Source organism: Ceratotherium simum, chromosome 10, assembly GCF_057802395.1.
Source record: "Ceratotherium simum simum isolate JZ-2026a chromosome 10, ASM5780239v1, whole genome shotgun sequence".
NCBI lineage: Eukaryota > Metazoa > Chordata > Mammalia > Perissodactyla > Rhinocerotidae > Ceratotherium > Ceratotherium simum.
This window is the reverse complement of record NC_141909.1, coordinates 1,621,743-1,633,286: the sequence shown is the minus strand read 5'-3', so window position 1 is coordinate 1,633,286 and position 11,544 is coordinate 1,621,743. Positions and strand designations below refer to the sequence as shown.

At 55.0% G+C, this 11,544-nt stretch overlaps 1 protein-coding gene across 1 annotated transcript; it reads left to right on the top strand.

Annotated features, from left to right (window-relative positions):
* The first annotated feature begins 1,276 nt into the window (after positions 1 to 1,276).
* On the top strand, positions 1,277 to 11,314 carry SPACA7 (sperm acrosome associated 7). Its single transcript, XM_087435777.1, has 3 exons — positions 1,277 to 1,382; positions 5,008 to 5,046; positions 11,187 to 11,314. The coding sequence occupies exons 1-3, from the start codon at positions 1,277 to 1,279 to the stop codon at positions 11,312 to 11,314; spliced, it is 273 nt and encodes a 90-aa protein (XP_087291903.1).
* The last annotated feature ends 230 nt before the right edge of the window (positions 11,315 to 11,544 follow it).

Sequence of the window (11,544 nt, the reverse complement as noted above, 5' to 3'; positions counted from 1 at the left end):
GAGCCTGACGAGAACTGAGGGGTCCCTGCGTTTGCAGCACAGTGGACTCTACACTCCCACCCTCCAGTCAGATTCCACAAGTTAGCATTTCGCATGAACACTCCCACTGCCCGCTCCTTAGAAGTCTGTGCCCACTTCAGCTGGGGAGACAGACCTGAGCCTTCCTCCTGTCGCCCTGCTGGTCGGCCATGCAACAGAGCTCTTTCTTCTCTCAGAAGCCGCTGCTGTAGTTTTGGCTTCTACACACCCTCACTCAGTAACAATCCTTGAGGTAGACTGGTTTCCACTACATGTATCAGGAAGAAAGCCTAAACAAAGATCTGCAGCAGGTCCCCACATCAGCAATAAAAAATAAAAAAGCCAAAAGATCCCTGGTGGGCCAGCCATCTTCAGAGTCCTTACCTGGGTTTAGGAGCGCTATTGTTCTTGTGCATCCAGGACCACTTCCCTGTGATTTGAGGACTGTCCACTTGGGACCCCACCCCTGCCCACAGAATAACCCTGGCCGGGCTGGACCAGCCACCCCACTCTGAGCCCCGGACATAGAAATGGGTCCTAGGACGGGATATGAATGCATGCAAGCCAACCAGAGTGCTTCCTTTGGGAGTTTCTCACTGGTGCTGATGGAGATAACTCTAGAATTATTTAGGGAAAGGCGCTGGGAGGATGATAATGGCAGACATGCAGCCATATTCCTGTCTTGTGTTGAAAGTCTACCACCAGGGAGAAATTGGGGCTGACGCTGAGAAAGAGGGAGAGGGAGGTGAGGAGGCTGGGGCGGGAAAGGGAGGCCTGGGGCCTTGGCCCCTGCTCTTTAAGGAACCCCTGGAACTGCTGGGTCCAGCGCTTGCCATGTCACTCAGTGAGCTCTCCAGCCTCCTTCCAATACATCTGTTTTCACTTAAGCAGATTTTGTTGGGTTCTGCCACTTGCCCTTAGAGGCCTGGTTAATATCCTACCCCTTCATGCCTCAGAGTCTACAGGACAGAGGAAGGCACTAGAACAAGCAACAGGAGCGAGTAGAGGGGATCTCCATAGCCAGCCTCCACCCTTCTTCCCAGTCATAGACCCTGGGCACCACCCTCCCCCCTCACAGGGCAGGACCTGGCTCACTTCCTGCCCTGCTGTCACAGACCCTGGGCACTGCCAGAGCAGGACCCACTCACTTCCTGCCCTGATGTCACAGACCCCGAACATTCCACAGTATCCTGGAGACCACGGCGGGGGAAGCTGAGGGGCCTTCAGGAGAAGGTCCTCCTCCTTCAGCTGGAGGAGCATGGCAGCGAGCAGAGGAGTGAGCCTCTTGGTCCTGCTGCTGTGCTGCTGGCAGGGAGCTGAGCTCCAGCCGACGAGAATGTTTGCAGGTACGGTCACAGCAGGTTGTTGTGGCAGGTGGAGCACCTGCGCCTCCCGGGGTGAGTCAGGCGGCACCGCCTTCTTCTCCCAGGGGCCCCACCCCTTCCCAGCCTCCCCGAATTTAGCATTTCTTCCTGGGGAAATGGGGTGAGTCAAAAAGTTTCCCTGTCTTTGAAGGCCTTATTAAAATTTAGAACTCCATGGGAGAGTAGCATACATTATACATTTTAACTTTTTATTATGGAAAATTTCTAACTGACCCAAAAGTAGAGGAATTATGTAATGTGCCTCCATCACCAGTTTCAATTCTGTACATTTTGCCGTCATGTTTTTCCTACACAAACGTGCTTCTGTTGTTATTGGGAGCATTTTAGCACTGTCCAAGGTTTCTTATTTCGTGTAAACATTTTCTTGCTGACCGATAAGGGTATTTTTCTTTTACATCCTACAGTGTCATTAAAACACTAACAAAATGAGCAGAAAACCTGCACAGGGGCTAATACCTGGCCACACTCAAATCTCCCCAGGGTGTCAGAAGGTCCTTTTACAGGTGGTTGGTTCCAATCCCACCCAAGCAGGGTCCACGTGCCTTGGGCTCCATCACTTTGTCCTGACCACATATGTGTTGAGGAATGGGACAATGGACGGGGACAGCCTTCCTGGATGTGACTCACTGGCAGAGCAGGCAGAAGGCACCAGAAAGGGGGTGGGGCCTCCGTGACCCCCCTTCCTGCCAGGAAGCTGCTTGCTCAGGGCTCCTGCTCCCCCTCCACCTTCCACCTTCCTCAGGGGTCACCGAGGACGGAAGCTCAAGGAAGGGGCCTGACAGGGTCCCCCGCCCCAGCTCCCACAGTTGGACCAGCAGGCCCTGAAGAGTCACCCATGGTTATGGGGTCTCCTGGGAGCAGGACGTGTGGGTGCTGGCCCAACCCGGAGGTGTACTCCCTCCTACCCACGCCAGGCCCAGCCTTAACTCCGGGGATGGTCCAGCCTTGGTCTGGGTGAGAAGGCAGGTGGTCCTCCACACCTGATGATGTCATGAAAGAAGCTCACCTTCCCAACTTCCTTTTCTTAAGGAAACTTAGTTTTGAGGTGCTTACTGAGGACAGCGTCCTTTAGGGTGCTGGGGGTGCTGACAGGTCTGTTACAGGTGGGGGACCTGTGATCACCAATGCTGCCGCCCATCCCTACAGCTTTCTCACTCCTGTTTATGGTGGTCCTGCCCCCAGGGTCCTCAGGAACTGCTCCACATGCGTGGATTAAATGGGGCCCTCCTGATGCAGCCCCAAGCCAGTGCCTTCCCTCCCCAGATCCAGTCTCCTCATCCTCACAGGGAACACTTTAGGTGACCTTCAAGGCCTCTCCCAGCTTGAAAGACAGTTAAGGGCAGTTTCTAAACAGTTCTCTCAAAGGCACATTGGTTTCCTCACTTTGGTCTGGGGTCCCCGGCTGTGGTGGGCACTGTTGCCGTGGGCCACCTGGGCTGGCCTGACCACCAGCAGAGAAGGGGGAGCAGCAACCGTTGTTACCGACCCGGGTTCGTTTTGCCCGCTGCACAATTATGCCAATCACCGAGATGGCAGTTTGCAGCAGAAAAGGGTTTATTCACAAGACAGCTAAGCAAGGAGGCGGGAGAACCAATCTCAAACCCTCCTCCCCAAAAATGGGGACTGGGGATATTTATGGGATGAAGGGGGAGCAGTCTGAAGTGTGGAGACAGATGATTGGAGGTGAGGAGAGGTGGGACAGCTGATAGTCTGTGCAAGCGCATTCAAGCTCCATGGCTCTTCATAGTACGCGTGTTCACAAAATGGCAGCGTTACCACGATCTGAGGGTGAAGTTGTCAGTTCCTTGACGTCAAAGGGTCACGTATCAGTCACGCACATAGGCCCAGTTGAGTCGGTGGTCTTAACCAGCCTGAATTAGACAAGGAGTCGACTCTCAGTTCCTAAAACACTTAAGCACTCCACCCGTTACCACAGTGACCCAAGTATCAGAGATGTCCTCTGGAGGGTGGGCCTTAGTAATGCATTATGTAACTACTTTTGCAAACAGACAACTACCTGAGTGTAGTTAAAGCAAGTTGGCCCCTGGTTTCACCATGGGCCTCGTGATGGAGGGGGGTACAGCCTTGTTTTCCGCCAAATTAAGCAGAGCACAACCGCAGGGCTCCACAGTGACCCTTCCCTGGTGGCCGGGATGTGCACCAGGCACGTATAGAGACAGAATAGTGATTGTCGTGATAACACAGGCTTGGGGCACTTTAAAGCTGAGAGGCGTCAGTAAGAGATGACAACAAGGCAAAATGCAGTACAGCAGCCACACTTGACAATGCAATTTAAAAGCTGTGCAGATATTACAAAACATAAATATTTTTCTGCATACGCTGACTGGCTGACTGACACAATACTTCCATTATAATTACAGGACAGACGCAAAATGAGAAGAATATTTTTAACAAAGTGCTTGCACGATGCAGCTGTACCCATTCTTAACGACTCCTTAATGTCTCCTCCAGAGAGACTGTACTTTTGTTGGCTTCCTTTACGAGGTCGGCACACTGGGAGCATTGTCATCACGGCACAGACCTTTTACATCGTTTCCCTGCATTGTTCTGGGCCCTGTGTGTGCAGATGAGCCGATTGGTATGCAGATTGTCCCCCATTAAAACCATTTGAAAATCAGCGTTGTCATTGGTTTAGGGCTGGAACTTCAGAGTCTGCAGACACCACTTGCATGCTGTGTGCTTCAGCAAGGGGAAGGTGGCCCTGCCCAGCAACTCTTGGGGGTGGCTGTCTCCTCTCTGGTCCGGGCTGCCACTACCTGGGGGCTGGGGGAAGAGCCTGACCTTGACCTTGAGTCAAGAGAATGGACCAGGACATCACAGCTCTGAGAAAGCAGAGTGGGAGGAACACTTTGGTGGGTGCTGCCGAGGGGAGACCAGCGCTCAGAGTCCCCGCACACTCTCCTGTCCCCAGCACCCTCAGTTCAGGTCAGCGAGGCGCGGGAGGCTGAGGTCAGAGTCCAGGGATCCCACGGAGGACTGACGTCTGGGCCCGGGCAGCTCACCCATGAGCCTCGTGTCTTGCCTGTGACGGGAGCCCCAGGAATCGCTCTGCTTATGAAAGAGGAGACAGCGGGTGGCCAGTCTCTCTGGGCCCTCCCCCTCCCAACCAGAGAACGCCAAGGCCAACGGCATTCCACACTGTGTCCATTTCTCCAGATCGTATTCCTAAGCTTTCAGACGGACTCGTTGTTGGAACGTGCATAAAGGAGGTAAAAGTGCGCTTTCTACAGAAGGACAAGTGTGTCCCTCCTCATTTGCCTCCTCAGCACTTGCGCGGACACAGTCATCCTGGGAGCCAGGCATTTGTTCCCTTCCTGAGGGACGGTGCCAGTGTGCACCGCCCAGGAGCAGGTGGCGGCTCAGAGCACAGGGTGAACATGTCCTCTGTCCTCCCAGCCACCTTGCTCCATTTTCCGGATGAGAACCCATCCCAGGAGCTCCGGGCACGGCTTCCTCCCCTAGAGCAGGCTGGGGGCGCCCCAAAACTGAATCTGTTTAGAGACAAGTCAGGGCAAGTTCAATGAACATTGTTAAACTATTGGGGTTTTTATTTCCCCTCCAGATGCAACTACTGAAGTGCCAGCCAGTTCAAAATCTCAGGAGGAATTACATGGAGTATTCGGTAAGGAACCTCCTCACATCAAACATCTGGCTGTATTTGGAGGGGCTGGGCCATTGTCAGCGAGGCTTTCTCAGGTCACCTGGTGCAAGTTGCACAGTGTGGACGAAGTGACCCGGTTTGAGGCTAGAATCTTGTCCCCATGGCCCACAGCTTTAGTGCTTACACCTGAGAGTCAAACTCTCAAGAAATTAAGAAAGACATAGAATTTTAGGCCATTAGACCTAAGAAGAGCCTTGGAGCTTCGCTTCTCAAAGTGAGGTGCATGAACCAGCAGTGCCTGCTTCACCCGGCACTTATTAGAAATGCCGTATCCAGCCCTGCCTAGAAGTACGGCCAGGTTGGGAATCATTGATCTAATCTAGGGCTGTCCAAAAGAAATATCATGCAAGACACAGATGTCATTTTAAATTTTCTAGTAGCCATAATTTTTTTTAAAAAAAGAAACAAGAGAAACTAATTTTCATAACATTTTATTTAATGCTGTCATTTCAACATGTAACTGATATAAAATTATTAATGCGATATTTTCAGTCTTCTTATCTCACTGAGCCTTCAAAATCCGGTGTGTGCTTCACACTTAGAAGACACCTCCATTAGACCAGCCGTGTTCCGTGTGTGTCCACATGACCAGAGCCACAGTGCCCACAGTTCTGGTCCAGCCCCTGATGTTACATTTGGGGAAACTAGGCCTAGAGAAGTCCTCTGAGCAGAGAGCTGGGACTTGGGGCACAGGGTCCTGACCCCCAGCTCACGTTGGGACATCTCCACCCACTGCCGCCTGTTCATGGGGTCAGGGGTGGACTGGGGTCGCCCTGGTCTGAGAGGGAGCCCCAGGGAAGTGTGATGCTGACGCTGCTCTTGAGGCTTAGAAGTCTCAGATGGGAGGTTTCTGAGGACAACGCAGGTGCCTGTCAGGTGAGGTGGACTCTTTCCAGGAACACCTCCGTCAGGAGGTTGGGCTTTGCTGCCATTTCCAAGTCTGGTGTAGGAGAGCCGCAGAAAATCCTCTCTCACTGCCAGATAGATAGATGATAGATAGATAGATGATAGATGGTAGATAGCTAGATAGATAGACAGATGATAGATGGGTAGGTAGGTAGGTAGATAGATAGATAGATAGGTAGGTAGATAGATAATAGCTAGATTACATTAGTGAGTGAATGAATGTTCGCAGTTCACTCTGGGGCTACCACCATCCACTCATCCAAGCAATTCCTGTCTCAGAATCAGAAGACGTGGTTCCTAGGCCTGCAGGTGCCTTAATCTCCTTGAACCAGATTCAGTCTAAAATAAAATGACGGTGTCGGTTCTGTGTGTGGTTCAGGGCTTGGAGAGAACTCGGTTCCATCGAGGGCCCCGTGCAGGTGTGAGCTTCAGCAGAGTTAGACCCCCTGAAATGCTCTGCACTGGTCAAGTACAATGTGCAGGAACTCGAAGGGCCATCCACTAGTCGAGTGAGCGGCCCCAGGGAGAGTCAAGCTCACCAGGCCAAGCAGGGGCTGTAATGAGACTCACAACTCTCCGGGCGGGTCTGGCAGTTCCTGTGTGTGGAGAGTTACAGTCCTGACACAGCGCCTGCTCCCTCCAAGATCCTGACACCCTCTGGAAAAGGGTCAGAACTCCTAAAGTCCCTGGGATTTCTGATGATTTTCTGGGGTGCAGCAAACCAACCCTGGAAGGGGAACTGTGGCTCCCACCGTGCCCCCACTCTTCTCCAGGTGGAAGGGGAAAGCTTTACGAGGGAGAAATCCATGTCTGTGGAAATAAGCGAAGACGACCCACACGAGAACGGCAGAGGCTGTTGACTCCAACCTTGCTGGAGCGGGAGTCAGCCACTGTCACCTGCGTGTGGCAGAGACTCAGGCAGGCGGGGAGGGGAGAGCTCAGGTTGGGAAAGGGAGGATCGGGGTGTCCTGACGGAGGTGCTGGCCAGTGGACAGCTCAGGAGTGCCCTGATGGAGGGGGACAGTCAGGGGTGGCCTGGGGGAGTTACTGCCCAGGGGGTGGCTCAGGGGCGCCTCGACGGATGGAGGTCTGGCCAGGGTATGGTGATGGGTGCCCTGGTGGATGGAGATGCTGGCCAAGGGATGGCTCAGGGGTGTTCTGATGGAGGCACTGGTCAGGGGACAGTCAGAGGCGCCCTGATGGATGGAGGTGCTGGCCGGGGGATGGCTCAAGGGTAGCCTGATGGAGGGGGACGGCCAGGGGTGTCCTGATGAATGGAGATACTGGCCAGGGATGATTAGGGGTACCCTGATGGAAGGACTGGCCAGGGGACAGTCAGAGGTGCCCTGATAGATGGAGATGCTGGCCAGAGGACGGCTCAGGGGTGTCTTGATGGAGGCACTGGTCAGGGGACGGTCAGAGGTGCCCTGACAGATGGAGGTGCTCGCTGGGAGACGGCTCGGGGGTGTCCCATCGGAGAGGCTGGCCGGGGGACACCAGGACAGCTAACCAGAAGCAGGCGTCCCGTGTGACGGGTCCAGGAGCACATCTGGCTTCCCTGGTTGGTCCTGAGCTGGCAGCAGGGACAGAAGCTGGGGGAGCTGAGATTCTTGATCACGTCCCGGCCATCAGGGCCGATGCTGTAGGTGGTTGTTTGGCTTCCGGGGTTGTCGCTGGGGACAGCAGTCGGCCTCCTGCGAGTGTGAGTGTGGACGGCAGGCTGGCCGCCTGGGCTGGGCGCTGAGACAGTGGGTCAGGGTTCTGTTTTTATGTAGGTCCATTTGAATACTCAGTATCTCTTTTCTCAAAAGAGAAAATTGACAGGAAATTAGACGTGGTGTAAGACAAGAGCTCTCTCACCTTGTACAGCCTGTCGGGCTCCATCTCTCCCTAACGGGGTTCCCGGCTACAGTGACACAGGCACGGGTTTGGAAGAGTGCTGCAGCTGTCAGGGCAGCTTTTGGTTTGGGTGTGCTCACCTTTGGGGCATCCCCCAGCCCCCCAATGAAGGAGGTGTCGGGCCCTCTGGCCCGAGGACTGTCACGGTCCACAAAGAGGGAGCCTGTCTGGTTGCATCTGGGCTGTCACCCTACCCCCGCTTCAAAGACCTCTCAGGACATCTGCCGCTCCACCTTTAGTGTCCCCAGGAGGCCACCCAGCTTCCTGCACAGGGCAGACCGGTGCCAGGAGCACCTGCTTCTTTGCGCTGGTCAGCGAAGCTCCTGCCCCCTGCCTGGGGCTCCCCTCCGCCCCAGCCTCTAGTGGGCACTCTGTTGTGGCTGCAGCGCGGTGTGCAGCCACATCTGTAAAGTCTCGTCCCTCACACACGGCTGGTTTGCTCAGGACAGAGACCAGAGACCAGGCCTGGGCCATCGTTGATCCTCCAGCACCTGGACAGTTTCTGGTACACAATAGGAGCTCAATAAATGCTTGTTGTTCACATGAATATCTACTCTTCTCTGTGACCCAAAATCTAACCAGACACTATGTTTTAGGGGGACTAAAAATTGGTTCTTCTGCACAATAGCTGTCCTAGAAAAGTGGCCAAAGTCCTCCCAAGGTGGAAACAGTGTAGCCAGAGCAGCTGCACCAGCTAAGAATGTGACTGGCCACATGAGCAGGGCCAGAGTGGCTCAACCACGCAGGGGTTGTGCTCCTGTGTCACCAGCAGCTCAGTGACAGGAGGCCATGTCCCTAAGGTCATCCTGGGCATCTCTCAAGCTTGCGCCCCGTGATCACAAATGGCATCCACAGCTCCAGCCATCAGGGCCACTTCCAGGGCAGGGAGAAGTGGGGATGCATGTCCAGACACTCATTTCTCTTAATGAGGAGAAGAAAAATTCTTCGCAGAGCCCCGTAGACTCCTGCTTGTCCCGTGGCTCACCCCAGCTGCAGAAGTCTCAAAGTACCCCACTGCGGTGTGCACATCGCCCTGGGCAAGTTCAGGTTCTCCGGGGGAGGTAGAAGGGGAGTGTGGCTGTTGAGTAGGAATGCCACAGAACCATGGGAGAGCGTCTTCCCCGTGGATGTTGGTGAAATCCTTGTTTCCAGTGAAATTTAGGTCTTTTCTCCTTTACTCGTGTATTCTGCATGAGCTGGAACTAGGGTGACCAGCGTACACTTTGCCCAGGACTGAAGGGCTCTGGGACACGGAACTTCCATGCTGAACCAGGAAAGTCCAGGCAAACTAAGGTGGGTGGGTCAGTCCCGCTGGGCTCCAGTCAGCACAAACCCAGCATTCGGACTCACTGGTCAGGGTGCTCACTGTGGTGCAGAGATGGGGGGTTGATCAGAGCGCCCGTTGTGTTGCAGAGATGGGGGGCTGGTCAGGGTGCTCACTGTGGTGCAGAGAAGGGGGGTTGGTCAGGGTGCCCATTGTGTTGCAGAGATGGGGGGCTGGTCAGAGTGCCCACTGTGTTGCGGAGATGGGGGGCTGGTCAGAGTGCCCACTGTGTTGCAGAGATGGGGGGCTCGTCAGGGTGCCAGTTGTGTCGCAGAGATGGGGGCTGGTCAGGGTGCCCTCTGTGTTGCAGAGATGGGGGGCTGGTTAGGGTGCCTGCTGTGTTGCAGAGATGGGGGGCTGGTCAGAGTGCCCACTGTGTTGCGGAGATGGGGGGCTGGTCAGAGTGCCCACTGTGTTGCAGAGATGGGAGGCTGGTCAGGGTGCCTGCTCTGGTGCAGAGATGGGGGGCTGGTCAGGTGCCAGTAGTGTTGCAGAGATGGGGGGCTCCTCAGGGTGTTCACTGTGGTGCAGAGATGGGGGGCTGGTCAGGGTGCCTGCTCTGGTGCAGAGATGGGGGGCTGGCCAGGTGCCGGTAGTGTTGCAGAGATGGGGGCTCTTCAGGGTGCTCACTGTGGTTCAGAGATGGGGGGCTCGTCAGTGTGCCAGTAGTGTTGCAGAGATGGGGGGTTCGTCAGGGTGCCCGCTGTGTTGCAGAGATGGGGGGCTGGTCAGGTGCTGGTAGTGTTGCAGAGATGGGGGGCTTGTCAGGGTGCCCACTGTCTTGCAGAGATGGGGGGCTGGTCAGAGTGCCCACTGTGTTGCAGAGATGGGGGGCTCATCAGGGTGCCACTTGTGTTGCAGAGATGGGTGGCTGGTCAGGGTGCCTGCTGTGTTGCAGAGATGGGGGGCTCATCTGGGTGCTCACTGTGGTGCAGGGATGAGGGCTGGTCAGGGTGCCCACTGTGTTGCAGAGATGGGGTCTCGTAAGGGTGCCGGTTGTGTTGCAGAGATGGGGGGCTGGTCAGGGTGCCCATTGTGTTGCAGAGATGGGGGGCTCATCTGGGTGCTCACTGTGGTGCAGGGATGGGGGCTGGTCAGAGTGCCCACTGTGTTGCAGAGATGGGGTCTCGTAAGGGTGCCGGTTGTGTTGCAGAGATGGGGGGCTGGTCAGGGTGCCATTTGTGTTGCAGAGATGGGGAGCTGGTCAGGTGCCTGTTGTGTTGCAGAGACGGGGGGCTGATCAGGGTACCCTCTGTGTTGCAGAGGTAGGGGGCTGGTCAGAGCACCCGCTGTGTTGCAGAGACGGGGGACTCAGTGCTGCTGTTTATTCATTTAGCCTCCACCACGGACTGGACTGTGTTAAGTGCTTCCTACGTACACTGCTTTATTTGAACCTCATGAAAAGCCCAACGAGATAAATACAGACCTCGTTTTACAGCCGAGAAAATGGAAGGTCCAAGAGAAACTTGCCCACGGTCACGTTCTGGAGAGAGCAGAGCCAGCATGTGGTCCGGGTCTGTCTGACACAAAGTCCAGGATCTTAGGTTAAAAGCTTCCCAGGAGAGGTCAGAGGATGTAAAGGAAGAAAACAAGGCCGTGTTATGTAGAAATGAGGAAAGACATTCGCGCATACACGGGACAGCTGGGGCCGCCTCAGAGAGGGCCGGAAGGACAGCAGGGGCAGGAAGGAGCGTTATGACCACGCCCCGGGCCAGGTTTCCCGCCGTGTCTTTGGGGGCAATGTTTATTGTCCAGGGTATCTGGTTGGTCCCAGGTTTCAGAGATGAGGTAGGGAGGCGGTGGTCTCCCCGCCCCAGACAAGGTTCTTTAGAAAGCCCGTCCCACAGCCGCGGAGCTCCCTGAGTCCCTGTTTCCAGTCTCTGCGTCCACAGGCTGCCTTAGGTCCCGGGGAGCAAAAGGGTCTGGGTCCTGTGTCGCTGGCTTTAACGTGTCCCTGTGTGCTTTTCCCAAGATGAGATCCTAGTCCAAGAGATGCTGGATCAGAACAAGTCATCAGTGCCTATAACACAAACGCCAGGAGCCACTTTATCCACAGGGTTATTCAAGGAAAAAAGCAAGTATCATTTTTTAAACGCATAATTGCACGTCATCCTCGAGGTCAGTGGTTTGTGTGCTGGTCCCATCGTGTTAGCGTTCTTCAAGGGGCAAGAGCAGGGGAGATGTGAAGGAAGCCGTTGTCCCAAACCACTTCCATAACCTCCCGAGACTGAGGAGTCAGACCTCGACTGGCAGCGACAAGGCGCCTTTATTTTGGGGTGTCCCTGGGGTGCACGTGCAAGCAAGGTCTTGTGCACAGGCTGCAGATGGGG